This window comes from Choloepus didactylus, chromosome 5 (genome assembly GCF_015220235.1).
Source record: "Choloepus didactylus isolate mChoDid1 chromosome 5, mChoDid1.pri, whole genome shotgun sequence".
In the NCBI taxonomy this organism is placed as follows: Eukaryota; Metazoa; Chordata; class Mammalia; order Pilosa; family Megalonychidae; genus Choloepus; species Choloepus didactylus.
The window spans coordinates 149,948,000-149,967,809 of NC_051311.1; the positions used below are offsets into that span (position 1 = coordinate 149,948,000).

At 33.1% G+C, this 19,810-nt stretch overlaps 1 protein-coding gene across 1 annotated transcript in view; it reads left to right on the forward strand.

Annotated features, from left to right (window-relative positions):
• Positions 1-19,810, forward strand: part of CDK13 (cyclin dependent kinase 13) — a 116,554-nt gene that overhangs the window by 73,387 nt on the left and 23,357 nt on the right. The window contains 4 exon segments of the mRNA XM_037837126.1: positions 3,251-3,440; positions 4,421-4,477; positions 17,518-17,619; positions 17,717-17,794. Of these exon segments, the coding sequence (XP_037693054.1) occupies positions 3,251-3,440; positions 4,421-4,477; positions 17,518-17,619; positions 17,717-17,794 (427 nt within the window).

Consider the following 19,810-nt stretch of genomic DNA (forward strand, 5'->3'; position numbering starts at 1 on the left):
AAAAAGAATAGGTGAATTAATTTTAATAATAAATATTACTTAACCCAATATTTCCAGTAGATCATTTCAATATATCATCAATATAACATATTATTAATGAGATTTTTTTTGGTACCAGGTCTAAAAAAATCCAGCACATGTTTTATACCTAGAGCACATTTAGATTAGCCACATTTCAGGTGTTTAATAGCCACATGTGGCTAGTAGCTACTGTATTGGACATCCCAGCTCTAAATGCTTTCCGTTGTGTAACTGTTACGTAGTACCACCAATACAAGATTATTAAATAATAGCAGATATAGTGGGGATTCTTGTTTTGTTCTTGACTTATAATCTGCTTACTTTTATTCAACATCATCAATATGTTTCCCTGTCAGTAATTGTACCTCTACAATAGTCTTCAAAGTTGCTTGGTATAGAAGAGACATAATAACGTTTTTTTTCTGAATGTTTTGGTTTCGAGTGTTTTATTAAACATTGCTGCAGTGAGCATGCTAATAGCTAAATCTTTGCTACCTTTAGTTTCTTATAAATGTAATTGCTAGGTGTTCCTGGTTTGCTAATGCTGCCATTAAGCAAAATACCAGAAATGGATTGACTTTTATAAAGGGGATTTATTAGGTTCCAAATTTACAGTTCTAAGGCCAGAAAAGTGTCCAAACTAAGGCATCAACAAGAGGATACCTTACTGAAGGAAGGCTAGTGGTATCTGGAACACTTGGCTTGCGTCTGCTGGTCTTTTGCTCCCAGATTGTGTTTCAAAATGCCTTTCTCCAAAATATCTCTATCTTTTGTCTTAGCTTCTTTCTCTCAGCTCCTGTGCGTTGTTGCTTCTTTCTCCGAGGGTGTTTTTCTCTTAGCGTCTGGGTGTCCTCTCTTAGCTTCTCTGGGGCAAACTCTGGACTTTGACTCGTAGTTTAGCATCTCCAAACGTCCTTCTGTCTGCAACTCTAAGCATCTCTCAGAGTCAGCATCTGTGTCAGCTCTTAGCTCTCTTAAATACTCCAGTGAACTAATCTAGATCCACCCTGAATGTGCCGGTCCACACCTCCATGGAAATAATTTAATCAGAGTTTTCGCCCACAGTTGTGTGAGTCGCATCTCCATGGAAACACTCAATGAAAAGTTTCCACCCAGTAAGATTGGATTAAATGTTCATGGCTCTTTTGGGGTCCATAACAGTTTCAAACTGACACACTAGGTAAAGGAGTATGTAAATGTTAAAGCTATGATACATATCACCAAATTGTTTTCTGAATATTTATACCAATTTACTACCAATAGCCTTATATAATAGTGCCTACTTACTTCACACTTTTGCTAATTCTGCACATTGTCTTTCTTTTGAAATTCTTTCTTGTTAGGTAAAAGTTGTTTTGAATTGTATGTTTTCATTAATAGATTAAATACATTTTCATGTTTATTGGACATATACATTCTTTTGCATATTTACAGTTCATTTTATTTTTAACTTTCCTTTGTGAGATTGGTCTTTTTTGTACTGGTTTATAAGATTTCCTTTTATATTAAGGGTATTACTCTGTTGTATGTTACAAATATTTTTTTCCAGTTTATCATTTGCCTTTCGTCTCTAGCTCATATTGTTTTTCTTAGGTAATGATTCTAAATTTTTATTTAGTGAAATTTACCAATTTTTTACGGGTTTTGCCTTTGGTATAACTCCCCATTTCCCTATGGAGTTACACATTTGTCCTAATTCCATTTTGCCTATTCTTTCTTCGCTGACATAAAATGGCTGTTTTCATAACCTAATTATCATATATATTTGAGGTTTGTGTTCTAGGGTATCTCATATTCTTGTGTTCTGTGTAGCCCTACAGTATGACAAATTATATTAATTTCTGGTAGGGCAAGTGATTATTTTCAGAAATGTTTTGGCTGGTACTCTGGTTTTTGTTTTTTCTTCAAGGTGAATTTTAGAATTGTTTTGTCAAGTTAAGTGTCTCCTGACCCCCAGCAAAAGAAAACAAAAACAAACCATATAGGTTCTTTTATTGTAATTGCTTAAAATTACAGAATTCTACAATTTTATGTTTCTCAGTCAATTTATACAATTCTTGTTAAACTTTATTCCTGGTTACTTGTATTTTTTTTTCCCTATTGCGAAAGGAGTCATTTAAATTTTATTTTCAAATGAATTGTTGCTGACATATATGAAGTCTTTTGCTTTTTGTATTTAGATCTTCTCTAAGCTATCTATTATCTCTTTATTCTTTTGGATTTTTCTGGAGAATAATTATTTCATGTACTAGTAATTATATTTTTATCTCTTTCAGTATTTATGCTTTTTCATTAATTTTATTTACTAAGTTCCAGAAGAGTTCTATTTTTGTCTTGTATGCAACACCTAGCATTTTACTATTAAATATGACATTGGCTATTGATTTCAGAGGGATACCATAATAAATTTTTTTTAATGTAGAAAATAAACTTTTAAGAAAGAATCTTCTATTGCATATGTACTGAGAGTTCTTTGTATTTTTTTATTTAATAATTCAATTTTATTGAGATATATTCATGTATCATACATTCATACAAAGCATACAATCAATAGTGTATTGTTTTTTTAAAAATAGGATCTGATAGTAAATTTTCTTCACATGCCTCTTTTGGCATGATATTAGAGTTTTTCTCCTTTGAAAAACAGATGTAATGAATTTTATTATTAGATTAAGTACAATTGTATATTTTAGGTGTGTGCGCTATGTGCTATTTTGGTAACAGGATTAAATGGGTTTTATAAGATGCATTTGTGATTTTTATGCTTTCAAATTCTGTCGAACTGTTTAAGCAGAATTAAATTATGTTTATTGATGATTAATCAAAGTCACCTCAAGTCCATTTGACCCGCTTTATATTAAAAGTAATTCTTTTAATGACTTAAATATTATTTCATTAACTCTGATTTTATTCAGATTCTGCTGAAAAACAACTTGTTTGATGTCTAAAACATTTAAGAATTTCTTTTGCATTAATCACACCCAGAAAATATGTAGTGTGGAAATCAGCAGGGTTGATTTTACAGTTTTAGCAGAAGAAAACTGAGTTAGATATTTCCTTGGGATTCATTTGTTGATTTTAAATTCAGAAGAAAAGATGAATGTTACTAAAGTGACAAAGTAGCACTTCATTTCCAGTATTCACTTCCCCCCAGCATTTTAATTTTAAAAATTTGATGTCTGTAGTGAATGGGCGAGAATGAAAATCTTTAATGTTTTCTCATTCTTAGGTGCATTTTATCTGGTGTTTGAATATATGGACCATGATCTGATGGGACTGCTGGAATCAGGCTTAGTTCATTTTAATGAAAACCACATAAAGTCATTTATGAGACAACTCATGGAAGGTCTGGATTACTGTCATAAGAAGAACTTTTTGCATAGAGATATTAAGTGTTCAAATATTCTTCTAAATAATAGGTATGGATATGAACTTAATATATATGTTTAAATGAGTGTTATGTAATGTGTAGCTTGATTCTGTTAAAATAAAGCTTCTCTTTTAACATAATCAGTATTATGGCTTGAGTTACCACTAAAATTATGTTAAATGTACTTTAGTTAATCTTCAAAATAATGTATGTATATAATAATGTATGTAAAAGAATATTTAATTTACTTTTAAATTTAATATTCTTCCAGATAAGATGAATCGTCTATTAATTAATATGATTTCATCTTTAGCTTGAGTAGATTTTATATTGTTAATTTTTTGAAACAGTCATCCCAGTTTTAAAGTGAACTTTTTGTGAAGCAAGTATATCCATGTATGTGTATATACACATAAATAAGTATTTTAAGTTCATGTTAAATATTTCGCTAATTTGAACTCTGATACTTTTAGTACAGTTGATACTATTCGTTAGTTTTAGTGAGGACTGCTTTTAGTTCTGATTATAATAAATAGAAAGTATTCTATGTACCTAGTTCCTACACATATTAGAAAAGTAAACATAAATTTAAAATGATACATGATTTGGTTCATAACCATTGCTTACTTGAATTGAACTAGTAATTTGTCTTATTGCTGTGTATTCGTAGAAATTAACGCATAGTTATATTTTAGTCAACGTAAAGTTTTTAAATAATTGAATAGTCCTGGTATACTATTACACTGGTACTATTATCATAATAGTAGTAATAACAGTACTATAGTGTAATGATAGCACTATTTTAATAGTACTGAATAGTAATTGAAATAGCCAAAGCAAAATACTAATTTTCTTTACCTTATCTTTTTGTGAATTTATCTTCTGCTACCTTTTCCTGTTAAGTAGGATGTTGATGGTACTGCAGTGTGATCACACCTGAAGTTTATTTTATAGGAACAGGATATAACTGTGTATGATCAATGCAAAGTAGACTAATACCTTTTGTACATCTTGTCTTACTTTTACCAGAGGGCAGATAAAACTTGCAGATTTTGGACTTGCTCGATTGTATAGCTCAGAAGAAAGGTAAGAGTAATTTCAAATGAATATTTTAGACATTAGAGTCCAGTTTTAAAAGCTATCTATATTCAGAACACCGTATCAATAGTGTATTTTTTATAAAAGGGAAATTTACTTTTCCTGGTTTGTTTGAAATAATGAAGTTTTATACTATATTGAGTTGACTAATCTTCTAATTTACTTTTTTTTTTTTTAATCATCATTTTATTGAGATATATTCACATACCACGCAGTCATACAAAACAAATTGTACTTTCGATTGTTTACAGTACCATTACATAGTTGTACATTCATCACCTATAATTTACTTTTTAAAGAGAAGTTTTAAGTTTACAGAAAAATCATGGAGAAAAATAAGTTCCCTTATACCCCCACCCCCACAGTGACCCCTATTATTAACACTTTGCATTAATGTGGTAACTTTGTTACAATTGATATAACAATTTTATTATAATTATATTATTGACTGTAGTCCATAGTTTACATTAGGGTTCACTGTTTATGTTGCATAGTCCTATGGTTTTTAAAAACATTTTTCTAGTAACTTATATCCAACATATATCCAACCTAAATTTTCTCCCTATTAATCACATTCAAATACATAATTCATTGCTGTTAATTTCATTCACAATGTTATCATTACCAGAACTTTTCCATCACCCCAAATAGAAACTCGGAGCAAATTAAGCATTAACTCCCCATTCCATACTCCCACTCCGGCCCCTGGTATCTCTAGCTTCTGTCTCTATGAATTTGTTTATTCTAGTTGTTTCAAATCAGTGAGAAAATACAATATTTGTCCTTTTGTTTCTGGCTTATTTCACTCAACATGATGTCTTCAAGGTTCATCCATGTGTCAGAACTTCATTCCTTTCTAGAGCTGAATAATTTTCCATTGTACGTATGTATCACATTTTGTTTATCCATGCATTGGTTGATGGACACTTGGGTTGCTTCCGTCTTTAAGCTATTGTGAATAATGCTGCTACACAAATATCTCTAAAGGCCCTGCTTTCAGTTCCTTTGAGTATATCTCTAGAAGTAGGATTGTTGTTTCAAAACGGTAATTGAATAGTTAACTTTCTGAGGAACCACCAAACTGTCTTCCATGGTGGCTTGCACCATTTTACGTCACCACCAACAATGAACAAGTGTTCCTATTTCTCCACATCCTCTCCAAAACCTTTCATTTTCCAAGGATTGAGTATTTTAATTAAAAAATGTTATATCGTCCCAATTTAAAAATAATTTTTAATGCTTAGAGTCAAATAGAATTTCTTTTAAAATGGGCAGTTTTAAATGTGACTGAAATGAACTTATGGGGTTATTAGAAATTTATATATAAATTTCTAATGGAGGTCCAGACACTAAAATAATTTTTGTGTTTAGTGAGAAACCTTGAAATATGCTTTTTAAGTTGCATGTTTATTTAAACTTGAAAACTTTTAAAAATTATTTTAGACTTAGGTTTTTTGTTATAGTTATATCTACAATTTTTTTTTTTTTTTTTTTTTTTTTTTTAACTCCCCAAACTATTTTGGGAAAGTTCATTGTGTAAGTCAGTATAGAGTGGATCTTCTCTGGCTATAGTTGGAGTGTGTATCCCACCTGGCTCCTTTTGTGACTGGTGGTAGTGAAATATGACATCGTATTAGAACTAATCCGGAATTTCACAATAAAATATTTTTGTGAAATAGTGGACTTTTTGTAAGTAAACTATGGACTTGATTAGGATTAATAGATCTGTAGAGTCAGTATAGCCTGTTGCTTGGTTGCCAGAGAGCAATGTATCTTTATTTTCAGATTTTATATATATATTTTAAATTCTAAAATTCTTTAAGTACTGCCATTCTGTAATTTCTTTAATGTCACCATAATTTAACATAATGAAACATCAGTTAATTGGAATTCTTAGAAATAGGTGTGTGCTTTCATTGAATCTTTATTTGAATCTTCCAGTGCCCGTAACATCATTCTGAAATTTATCCTCATTATTTTAATATTCTAAAGTAGAGGTTTTCAAATGTTGTGTTTTGGATCCGTGAAACCCCTCAAAAAAACTGGTGTGGAGGGGGTTGACTGGATATGCTCTAATCCTCTGTACCTATTTCAGTCAAAGCTATTCTGCTTTTATTGGCTTTGCCTGCTATACTTGCAATATTTTTATTTAGGAAAGGGTTCTATTTTTTTTTTTTTTTAAGTTTGAAATTTAAAATTTCAAAATAATTTTTGAATGACTAAATTTCAGTTGCTATTCTTTTGGGGGAAATTCTGGTTAATTAAGGATTCCATCTGCTTAGCTGATAATTGAGATTTCACTGTAGTTAGAGCATCCATTATTAATACAAGTATATGTCATGCTTGAATATAAATTTCTTGTTAGGTTTCAGTGGAGTTGGAAAACAGCTAATTTCCATTTTCCTTCTAATAGATTTTGTTTTTACAGATATTTGTTTACATCTGGAATAGATAAATTACAGAAAAACTGTAGAGCAAAATTCTGTATATCAAACTCCATTTTCCCATTGATTTTTTTTTTTTTTTTAATGGAATGTTGGGTTCCAGTGGAGTTTCCTTAAAATTCTTTGGAGAAGTAGGCTTAATGGAATGGAATGCCTTTAAAATACATATATTGTTCCAGTAAATTATAATGTTATATACTGATTTTAAAAGAAATCTGCCTTTAGCAGACTTCCTTATTATCCCCAGTTTTCTAGAGATTTCTTGCAAAAAATGTACTTCAAATGATAAACATACAGCAAATGATTTTTTTATTCATATTCCTACTTTGTTATCTTAAGCAGAAAGGTTAAGACTTTGCTGTACTATGCCCATCAGGTTGAAGTAATTTGCTACTACAGATAGAATAACTTAAGTGTTCAAGAAATTCAGTCTAAGGTTTTTTGTTTGTTTCCAATTAGAGCAGATTTAAGGTTATCACTGTAATAACCTCAACTACAGCATCTCTCTCATTTGATTTTGGATTTTTTTTTTAAATTTTATTTTATTTGAGGAAAACTGGGTGGAGTTACAACTAGCAAATAGGAATTGTACATCGGGGATGCGTCATCCCTCCTCTGTCATGTGTGCTCCAATGCAATATAATAGAGAACTACTGGATTAAAATTAGGTGGAAAATGTTTCCTTTTTAACTTTAAGAATCCTGTCTTTCATTTTAAAGTATTCATACTTTATCCAGTTAGGTAGTGGGAACTATAGAGCTTGAGGACAGGTTTTTGCCCTATTTCTTGATTACCTGTTAATCTTTCATTATCTATTTTAAGTTAAGCTTTTTCTGAGATCTTCTGTTACAATGATACTTTACTTTTTCTGAGTTTTTATTTTACCAAGTCATTGCTCTAGTGCTTTTCCAAAGGATGGATTATCTTTTTCTGTTTGTGTGAATATCCCATATTTTTTCAAAATGTGCTATGTATATAAATTGAAAATAATTTCATTTTCTAGAGAAGAGACTATAAGAAAATAGACCTAAATTAGGGAATTTTGGCTTAAGTCTTGGCATTGCCATTAATCTAGTTTTGGAATTTTGGAACTTAATCTCTTTGGACCTTATTATTTTCAACTTTAGATGAGGGATTCAGAATAAATGCTCTCTAAAATCCCTATTTATATATAGTGTAGAAAAACAAATACCTTCTGGTTCTAAAAATTACCTTGATCTAAATAAAAGTTTCTTAAACAACCAAAAGCCCAGTTCATTTCAATGTTATGATCCAATAAGTAGAGAAAATGGAGAAGTGAAAGGGGTCTTAGAGTGTTAAGAACAAGCAAGGTACACTGGTTCACTGAAACCATCCTCCAGAAATGCAGACTTTTCTGAAAGCAATGTTGCCATCTAGTGGCTTTTCAGAAAATTACCATTAAAAGCAAAACTAAATAATCTATTTCCCAAAGCTATTAATGGAAGATGAAGGAAGTATTAAATTTTGTTAATTGCCCAAGTGCTAGATGAAGTTATGTTTAGGATTGAAATTGCCTTCTTTTTACTTGAGTCCTTTTCACTCTGGCTAGATTATAATCACTTTAAAGACAGGGACCATATTTTATACTTTTGTATTTTATATGCTTCAAAATATTGAATATTTTCTGATCTGACAGAAGGCTGTCCTAATCTGGAGGAGAGCAAGGTTTAAGAATGGAAATATCATTTAGATCACTGGCTTAACTGTAACATCAAGATTAAGTTGTACTTCCTTCGGCCCTAACATAGTAGCCTATGTTTTTGAGTATATAAAGTAGGAAGGGCAGACAATTTAATTCTTGAAGGATACAGTGTTCTCCTTTTCTCCTATGAGGGGAATCTCCTCCATGTCCTAAATGCTAAACACTTCCAGATCTAAATTTCAGTCCTTGTTCTTTTGATCGCCAAACCTTTTGGTTAATTAACATTTCCACTTAGGTGATATAGGTGTCTTAAATTAAACATATTGTTCCAAAGCCTTTCTATCCCCTTTTCTGGAAAATCGTCTGTTCCTTTTTCCTTTATTCTCTATTTTAATTTAAAGGTATCCAGCCACTCTCACATACAAATATGTCTCATGTAGACCGTTGTAAATGGAATTTTATTGGATTTTTTGCCTCTGGTCTTTCTCCCAAACCCCATTGCCACTTTATGTCCTGTAATTCTTCTCCACTCCCATTGCCCCACACCCCAATAGCAACATTGAACTATTTGAGCTCTTAATGTAATAATATGTACTGTTTCTAGTAAACATAAGAAGTATTTCTGAACCTTTCTACTAACAGGTGTGTTTTTCAAAGATTGATTATTCATGCTTTTCTCCTTTCCTCCCCTTCTGTCTTTTTTTTTTTTTTTTTAATAACTATATAGTTATTATTGCCTACCTTGGCTCACTAAGATCTGATCAAACCACAGTTACAGGTTTGGATTGTTTAGTCCTAGATTATAACTCTGCTATTACAGATGATATATTGAATGTGGAACACTTAATAGTGAACAGTTAACAATTTGATGCCATGAGTTAGACATTGTTCTAGTTACCGAGAATTTAAAAGAGTGGGGGAAAAAAAAGAGTTTTTCTGCCTAGCAAGCCTATACAATCTACTAGGGAATAATAGGTAAACAGAAAATTACGATGTGATGTGTTATGAGATATTACTTAAATTAGGGCAAGAGAAAATGTTTTAGGGACATCTAATGGAGGGTGGGAGTGGTCAGGAAAGGTTTCCTGGAAAAAGAGGTATTTAAACCACATTATGAAAAATGAGTAGAAACTATGTAAATGAAATGCATGATTTCTGTGATCCCAACAAAAAAAACAGCATCTTGGCCCTCTCAGCTTCTTTAAGGAAGAACCAAATCGTAAAGGATCTTAACACAGCATTGTGTGGATATTCTCTAGCAGGCAGCAATGTGTCTTACGGGTGTAACACATTCACATTTATATTTTACACTAGCACACTGTATTTTAAAAAATGGATTGGTCTTGTAAGTCTGGAAACAAGGACAATCAGAAAGCTAGAATGTGCATAGGTATTGAAAAGACGGAGCTTGATTACAGACACAGGATAGGATTCATTATAATTTTTTTTTTTTTTTCACAGTAGTTACATTCTATTTATTTATTTTTTAAAATTAACTTTATATATCAAATTAAAAAAAATTTCCAAACAAAGCAAAGCAATGGGAAAAACAGATATCCTGAAATAACTTCATTTCTTCCAGTATGCTCCTACCTTACCAAAAGAAAATTAATAAACCATAGTCACACCTGAGCATTCCCATATCATTAAGATCACCCTCAATATCTTGTGTGTTCTTATTAGATTATTGTTCCCCCTTCACTGGCTGCCGTCTATGTCTAGGTTCCCTATATTTTACAATGTAAGGAGAGGTATTTTACATTATTCATAGAGTTCACCTTAGTGGTAACATACATCAGCTCTCCTTTTGTGTCTGGCTTATTTCACTCAGCATTATGTCTTCAAGATTTATCCATGTTGTCATATGTCTTACAACCTCATTCCTTCTTACTGCTGCGTCGTATTTCATTGTGCATATATACAACATTTTGTTTATCCACTCATCTGATGAAGGACATTTAGGTTGTTTCCAACTCTTAACAACTGTGAAGAATGTCGCTACGAACATCAGTGTACAAATATCTGTTTGTGTCATTGCTTTCAGATCCTCTGGGTAAATACTGAGAGGCGAAATTGCTGGATCGTAGGCTAATTCAATAACTAGTTTTCCGAGGAACCGCCAAACTGTCTTCCAGAGTGGCTGAATCATTATACAGTCCCACCAGCAATGAATGAGTTCCAAATTCTGCACATCCTCTCCAGCATTAGTAGTTTCTTGTTTGTTTGATAGCAGCCATTCTTACTGATATGAGACCTCATTGTGGTCTTCATTTGCATTTCCCTAAAAGCTAGTGAAGATGAACATTTTTTCTTGTGTTTTTTAGTCATTTGTATTTCCTCTTCAGAGAAATGTCTTTTCATATCTTTTGCCCATTTTATAATTGGGCTGTTTGTACTATTGTCATTGAGTTGTAAGATTTCTTTATATATACAAGATTATCAGTCTTGTAACAGATACATGGTTTACAAATATTTTCTCCCATTGAGTTGGCTACCTCTTTACCTTTTTGACAAATTCCTTTGAGTTACAGAAGGCTTTAATTCTGATGAGTTCCCACTTATTTATTTTTTCTTTTTCGTTTGTTGCTTGTGCTTTAGGTAAGGTCTAAGAAGTGACCTCCTAATATTAGGTCTTGAAGATGTTTCCCTACATTATCTTCTAGGAGTTTTATGGTACTGTCTCTTATATTGAGATCTTTGATCCCTGTTGAGTTAATTTTTGTATAGAGTGTGAGGTAGGGGTCCTCTTTCATTCCTTTGGATATAGGTATCTAATTCTCCTCCATTTTATGAAGAGCTGTTATGTTCCAGTTCAGTGGATTTTAGGGCCATGTGCTTTTACCATAGATCAAATTCTAAATTTGATTCTGTTGATCAATATGTCTATCATTGTGTCAATTCCATGCTGTTTTGACTGCAGTAGCTTTTTAGTAGGCTTCAAAGTCAGGCAGTGTAAGTCCGCACACTTCATTTTCCTTTTTTAGAATATTTTTGGCAATTCAAGGCATCTTTCCCTTCCAAATAAATTTTATGACTGCCTTTTCCAAGACTGCAAAATAGATTTCTGGAATTTTCATCGGAATTGCATTTAATCTATAGATCAGTTTTGGTAGGATTGACATCTTGACGATGTTTAGCCTTCCCATCCATGAACACAGAATATCTCTCCCTCTCTTTAGGTCCCCATTTACTTCTTTTAGTAGAGTTATATAATTTTCTGTGTAGAAGTCTTTTACATCCTTGGTTAAGTTTATTCCTAGGTATTAATTTTTTAGTTGCGATTGAAAAAGGACTCTTTTTCTTGACTGTCTCTTCTGTTAGGTCATTTCCACTGTATAGGAACATTACTGGACTTACATGCATTAATCTTATATCCCACCAGTTTGCTGAATTTGTTCAGTGACTCAAGCAGGTCATTGATTTCTCAGGGTTTTTCAAGTATAAGATCATATCATCCGCAAATAATGAGAGCTTTGCTTCTTCCTTTCCAATTTGGATGCCTTTTATTTCTTTGTCTTGCCCAATTGCTCTGGCTAGAACTTCTATAACAATGTTGAATAACAGTGGTGATAGTGGGCATCCAACTCCTCTCCTCTTTCACATACTTGGTACTGTGTGCTTTTTTTGTAAACTGATTAGGTGTATTATCTTTTCATTGATTGTCTATGTATTTAAGTTTTATTTAATCTAGACATCATTTTCACAGGATTTGTGTTAACTTTTAACCATTCGAGTGGTTCTGCTTTTCATTTAGGAGTAGCAATACGACTTTTTCCTTTAAAAAATTAATCTTTCCGAGCCCGGGTGGGCGGGAGGCTCTGCCTTGGTCCCGGCGTCCACGCGGTCAGAGGGAGCCCGGGCTCCAGCTAACTGCTCCGGAGGGGCAGCTACATTCCGGGTTTCGGATCTCGCAGCTGGAGCTGTCTCCTTCCAAGGCATCCGGCCCCTCGGGAGATTCCGTGAGTTTTCATGAGGAGGCTGCGGCGCCGACGCGGAGCTTCCGCGGCCTTCGCGAGGCTCGGTGGCCTCCTCGAATCATTATAATTTAATGATTAAATATGTGTTGTGAGACACATCTCTGCCTCACTTCTACTGTAAGGTTTCTGCTTAAGCAACTGGCTAAATAGTTTGTTAAGATAGGCTAAACTATTGTTATAAAGAGAACCTCAAATATTGGTGACTTAAAGAATAAGAAGTGCTTGTATATTTCTCATTTAATAGTCTGTAGTGATGGTTGCTTGCTTTGGTGCAGAATTAAAAATATTCAACCATATCATCAATTCAAGTAGTGACTACTTCATATGGTCATTGCCCATGTTGTACACATGGCATCCAATGTTGATGCCATCTCTTTCAGCCAGAAGTGAGAAAAGAGGGAGCAATATTATGAGTCCTTAGAAATGGCATTTATCCTGTATGCTCTTGCTCCATTGGAGAGAACTTGGTCATGTGGCCATACCTAACTGAAGTGGGAATGGAAATGTAGTGTAGCTAGAAGAAAGTTAGAAGAAAGGAAGAATAAATAGAGTTTTAGAGGACAGCTAGCAGTCTGCCACAAATGGTGATGTTCTTTGCTGAGATGGGAAACAGGAAGAAAAGCAGATTTGTGGTAAATAATGAATTTACTGTTGGATATGTTGAGATACAGGTACTTTATAGGACTTCTAAATTTGCATGTATATAAAAATAGACATGATTGTCAGATGGCTACAACAAAGTACTTTCTTTTGTGCATAGCAATGTGATGATACAGGATGATACAAGAATTTAAAAGTTATTTTTCTTGAAAGATATCAAAAGGAAGACAGGGTAAGTGAAAATAAAAAGGAAGGGGGAAAGGGCTTGAAAAAAAAAAAAACACAAAAGATTGTGTTTCCTGTTAAAAAGAATTAGTAAGTGCTTAATATATGCCAGGCACTGAGTCATGTATTGGCCAGGTATTAGAGATAAAGTCGTAGAAGACAAAGTTTCTGGTCTCATTTACATTTTGATGAAGGAAATTAGACAGTAAACCTATGGGATTGGGGAAGAGTTTAAAATACCACATGCTATATATGAAATAAAATGATGATTATGGGGTCCTGGTGTGTGTGTGGGGAGGGTGGGGGGTGGCTGCTGGGGTGATTTTAGCAAGGACAGTTAGGATAGGCCTCTTTGTGGAAGTAAATTTGAGCTAAGACCTGAGTGATAAGAAAGGGAGATCCTAAGGAAAACCTAGGAGAAGAGCATTCTAAGAAGGAAAAACTCAGCAAATATGAAGGCTTGGGAACAGACTTGCAAGGTCAGGGGGTCAAATAGTTTCCCATTGTAGTAGGCATTGAGACCCTGGGGATAGGGTCTTACAGACTGAGGTAAGGAGTTTACATTTTATTTAGTAATAATGGGAAATCACTGGATAGTTTTAAGCAAGTAAGTTATACAATCTGGTTAAAACAAGAAAAAAACTCTTTGTGGAGAAGTAGGGGAGGGAGAATTAGGGATAGGGTCAAGGAAACTAGTTAGGAGATTGTTGTAGTATTACCAGTGAAAAAACAGTAGTGGTTCAGACTAGGGATGTAGCTGTTGAAATGGTGAAAACAGGTTGGATTTGAGATCTGTTTGGATGTAAAGCTGATGGAAGTTGTTGATAACTTAGATGTGAAATGTGAGAGGAGGAGGACTCCTAGATTTTTGACCTCAGAAGCTGGGTGGGTATTAAAAATAGCTCCCGGGTTTCTTTTGTAGGTTTGGTAGATATTTCTGCAGTAGATTGTAAAGAAGGTGTGACATTTTGCACATATTATGAATTTGGTTAACTGAAAGCTCAGCATATTTTTAACCTTTTGATTTACTAATGTGCATATAATCAGAATTAAATTGAAGAATTTAATTTTAAAAATACTGTTTCTTCATATATTTTCAGTGCCTTTCAATGAAGCCTTAGCTACAGTAGGCATTCAGTAAAAATTTGATAAATAAAGGAAATAAAAAGATTTTTTGATAACTATAATTTGTAGATGTTTATAAATTAACAATATTTTTCTCTAAAACTGTGTTATAGTTTAAAAGAATTATTAAGTGCAGACTTTATTATGTGTTGTTGGAAAAATGAAAGGTATCTTCTTTTATAAGATTCATTTTTCATTTCTTAGAATGATCTTTAACAAAGGCAGCATTTCTGGCTTGTAAATTTTAACTCAAATTATCCAGAACCCCCAAATACTTTAAGGGTCTAGGATCTGGCTCTGGGTATCTGTTTTGCCTTTTGTATATACTGATAGGAGGCTGAGCTTTCATGCCAGCCGGGGAACACACCCTTATAGCAGTGCTTGGTTTGTTGGGGATACAGTACTGCTTGTCAGGCCCCAAGATAGGGAAGGGCATAACTTGATCACCAAAATGTTTCCATTTTTCCAAATAGAAACTCTACATTTTAAGCGTTAACTCCCTATTCCCTGTCCCTACCCCATCCCTTGTTAAGTATGTTCTAGGTTCTGACTTGATGAGTTTGCTTATTCTAATTGTTTCAAAACAGTGAGATCATACGATAGTTGTCATTTTGTATCTTACTTATTTCATTCAATATGTTATCTTCAAGTTTCATCCATGTTGTCTAATGTATCAGGACTTCCCTCCTTTTTATGAATAGTATTCCATTGTATGTATAGACCACATTTTGTTTATCCATTCTTTGGTTGGTGGTCACTTAGGTTGCTTCCTTCTTTTGGCAATTTTGAATAATGCCGCTGTGAACATGGGTGTGCAAATATCTGCTCAAGTTCCTGCTTTGAATTCTTTTGGGTATATACCTAATAGTGCTTCATCTAGTTTTCTCTTTGATCATTTTTGAAAATGTGCTAAGTATTTTCACTTTTGAATTGATAAGGTAGTTAAGAATTAAAGTAGTCTAGTCTAAACTGTTAAAGATGACTATGTGCAAATGTTGCCTAAAACAGCAATAATATTTTGTTTAAATATTCCTTTTTCAATAAAGTTAATAACCTGAGTTTGTGTGATTTCTTCATATAATTCAACATCCTTTTATTTTTAAAAAATGTTTGTTTCTATTTGCAGATAATTTTTCTTGAATTACAGAGGTATATATTAATTTACATATTCTTGAGACTATAGATATCTGGTTGCATTTTGGTGACATGGCTATAGGTTTCATATGGATATAGGCCCTGAAATGTTTTAGAAAATTGAGTCATCTTAAGTTTCATAAACTTTGTTCCCCCACCCAGCTAATCCATGCATACCACCTTAAGTTTCAAGGCCACACACATTAGTGCCTGTCTTGTGCCTAGCATTGAGCTGGGCTTTGTGTGTGGGATCATAATAAAGAATGATCTGGGTCTTTTGATTCTGGGAAGATTTAAAACATAGACAAAATAGAAGAGAGTTCAAGACAGTGGTAAGTATGATATGAATTTAAGAATGTGAAAATAAATCTTTTGTTATTATAAATATTATACTCTATGGAGGTGGGTCTTACATTATATTTTGAAAGAGGACAGGATTTGAATGAGACAAAAATACGGAAGGAATTCCAAATTTAAAAGGAGTTAGGGCATAAAGAGGTGAACATTTTAAAAGAATGATTGTCTACCTTAATTAGAATAGCTAGAGTGTAAAAGACTCCTTCATTATGTGAAGATAAGTGATGTCGGTAAAGAAACAAAAATCACCAAAAAAAGTACAGTATTGTTAAAAAAAAATCTAATCCTAATTTATTATCAAAAGTATTTATCTTAGATTATCCTCTTTATTTTCTCAATTTATATATAGGCCACTTACCCTTTTTCTTGGCGTTGGGAATGTTATTACTGTAATCCTGTCTTCAGGAATGGTCTGATGACCAGAATGATGGCTTATAGTATAAGTGGTTAAATCATTTCGAGAAATTTGGCCTGGTGAGGCAGAGTAGGTCAGGTTGCTTTGGTTTGGAATTGGAACTTCAGATCTGTAGTTGGCAAGGTGAATACCTGGGGGGCATAGCACTATAAATTATATGCTCCTTTTCTTCCCCCAACTGTTCCAGATCTAAGCCAACCTCAGGTAAATGTGCTTGGAATACAGCCTTCCCAGGGAATTTCCTATGATATGGTCTTTGAATCCTTGTGATTTGGAGGATATCTGGAAATAGAGAGAGGTTTAGAATTGTTCTAAAATATATGTGATCACCCTGACATATGTAAATATAAAGACATACATGATATTCCCTAACCCCGGATCACCTCAGACTTTTTCAGTCATCTTCATTCATGTGAATCAGCTAGAATATAACTATTCTCTGAGTACTAAAAACACTTTGCCAGAGAGTTTGTACTGTGATGGTCAAAGTAATATAACCTACTAGATAATCTCTTCTGCCTATGGCAAATAAAGAGATAGCATTATATGTCTGTTTTTGTTAGAAGGTGACAAAGAAGTCATCTGAACCTCTTGTTAGTGGTTCTTTGCAGGATATACCTCATCTTCTACAGACTATTTTCGCATACCAGAGTGGGTTGAAATCAAATAAATATTGCGAAAGATGGGCCTTTCTGGAAGCTTGTGTTAGGTGGTTACAACTTAAACTATGTCTTGTCACCTATTAGCAGTTTGTCAGATCTTAGCTCAAAATCGGTCAATCCCTTTTAACGTTATGTAAGGGAAAAATAGGATAGTTGAATTGATATAAAGACCTTTCATTGATCAGATTATAGTTAAAACTCAGCCAATTACTTTATATTGAAGGGAAATTTTCAGTTCAGGTTGTTCTCAGATGCATTTTATGAGCACGTATTAGAGGGCATAGCATGTCTGTATTAATAGGCAGATGAAAATGGTTTTAATTAGGATTGTAGGATTGCTTTGAACAGTCAAAATAATATTTTCTAAGAGAATATCTCTTATTCTAACAGACACTAACTCTAAAGAGTGCTTTTTGTGTTTTTTAGTCGGCCATATACTAACAAGGTCATCACTTTATGGTACCGTCCACCTGAACTGCTGTTGGGAGAAGAACGATATACACCAGCTATTGATGTATGGAGCTGTGGGTAAGATAGGCCTATTGACTGGTTTATTGTACTTGAAACTTTTGCTAGTAAAGTAAAAATCATATCATTTGGTAATGATGGATATTTTTTCCATTAGATGTATTCTTGGAGAACTCTTCACTAAGAAACCTATATTTCAAGCAAATCAAGAACTTGCACAATTAGAATTAATAAGGTATGCTCATGATTATAACATTGGAGTGGGGGTAGGTCATACTCTGTAGGAAATTTTTAAAACTTTAAAGCTTGTCTTTTCAGGAGAACAGCATGGTTCTCTTTAAGGCTAATGATTGCTAAATGGAGGAGAAACTACAAGTAGGCACTTAGATAGTTGTTAAAGTCCCTAAGATTTTTTTTCGTGATTAAATAGAAGGACTCGAGACTCAAAAGATAAGAGTAGGAAGGAAAAGTGAATATGAAGGAAGAGAGAATGAATGGTGTGTGTGTGTGTTTGTGTGTGTGTGTGTGTGTGTATATATATATTAAAGTATGGCAGAAAGGAAGTATTAATGTTTGGGGATATTCTAATGAAGTAATTTATTTTTAATACAAAATATATATGTTTATATGTATCTTTGTGTTGTGTGTGTATACACTAAAATATGTGCATCTACCAGCTATAATATATCTTCATTGTTTTGTAGTCTATCATAGAACCTGTCTCATAAAGAACTATTCATATATGTTAGTCACCTTTCTCTAAATCCCATATTCATAAATAAATTTCTTTTAAACAAAATGCTTTGGCTTTCATATATAATAATGTCAGTTTGCGATGTGTAAGTATTCCCTGAAAGTTTCAAAATATGAATGAATATTTTTAGGAAAGAAGGTATGAGGCACATAGTTACAGACTTTTACTTTCCCAAGTGAACATAAAGCAACAAGTGGTTACCAGAGAAGGAGCCCAACTTGATATCACAAATTGTAAAAAGTATCATCCAGAGAAAAGTAATTGTAATTAAACTGAAGGATAACCTTACTGAGAATTGACAAGTGTTTTCCTTTTTGTGAGACCATTACAGTTAGCCAGAGGGTGGGCAAAATTCCCCCAAATCCTTTCATATTGTCCTTTTGTGTGGTTAGGGGACTGTAGGGTGCTGCAGGGAAAGATGAATGACACATTTGGAGCCTACTACTTCTCTAGGGATAACTTGGCTAAATTCAGAAATCCCAGGTCAAAACTTAGCAGTGCTTTTAGTCCAAATTAGCCAGTTGCCTCACACTAAAATGGAAGCATAGAGCCAGTTATGTTGCAGACTTGGTGGAGAGGAGGGTCTAGCCCTCCCTTGAACAGAACTTTTAATGAAATTACTAAGAGAAAACTGGAGGGAGTTCACCAGAAATGTAATATTAGGAAACTTTTACCTTGCCTTTTTTATTGTGACAGCCAAGTAGACAAGGATATGGAGGAGCTCATAGATACTCATGAAAGCAAGAAATATACCTTTAAATGCTAATTGGACATTTACAAAAGTTGGTTATATATTAGTAGAAAAAGAAAAGGAGAGTAAACTCTAAAATGTTGAAATAGTACGGACTATATTTTCTGACCAAGATAGTAAAACTAGAAGTTAATATAAAATGGAAACAAAGCCTCAACTACCTTCAAAGCTTAAACCTGATAAAAACAATTCTTGGATTAAATAAGAATCAAACTTTAGAATATCTAGATTAAAAAATAGTGATGTTAAATGTTTTCTATGAAAATCCATGGGTGAACCTGTGCTTTGGAAAAAATCTACAATGTTAATTACTCTACTAAATAAGATTATGAAAGTGAATCAATTAAGTATTCAAAGGACAAGCTAGAAAAAACAGAAAAAAACCCAGGGAATAAAAGCAATAAAATGATTTACAATACCGAATAATATTGAACTTGCACATAAATATAAGAGCTGGTCTTGGTTTTATTCATACACATGCACAATATAAATTAATCCACTGGTTCAACTTAATAGTAAGAGAAGGTAATAAATTAAAATAAATGGAGATTATATGATGGGGATTGACTGCAGATATAAAGAAAATCAAAATAATTGTGACACCACTTGACTCACCAGAATTGATCCTAGGACACTTTAGAAAACCTAAATGGAGGAAATAATGCTGTCAAAGCATTTCTCAAATGAACCAGGCCCCAACATTTTTTTAGATAAATTCTTGCAAATCTTTGAAAATTCAGAAATTT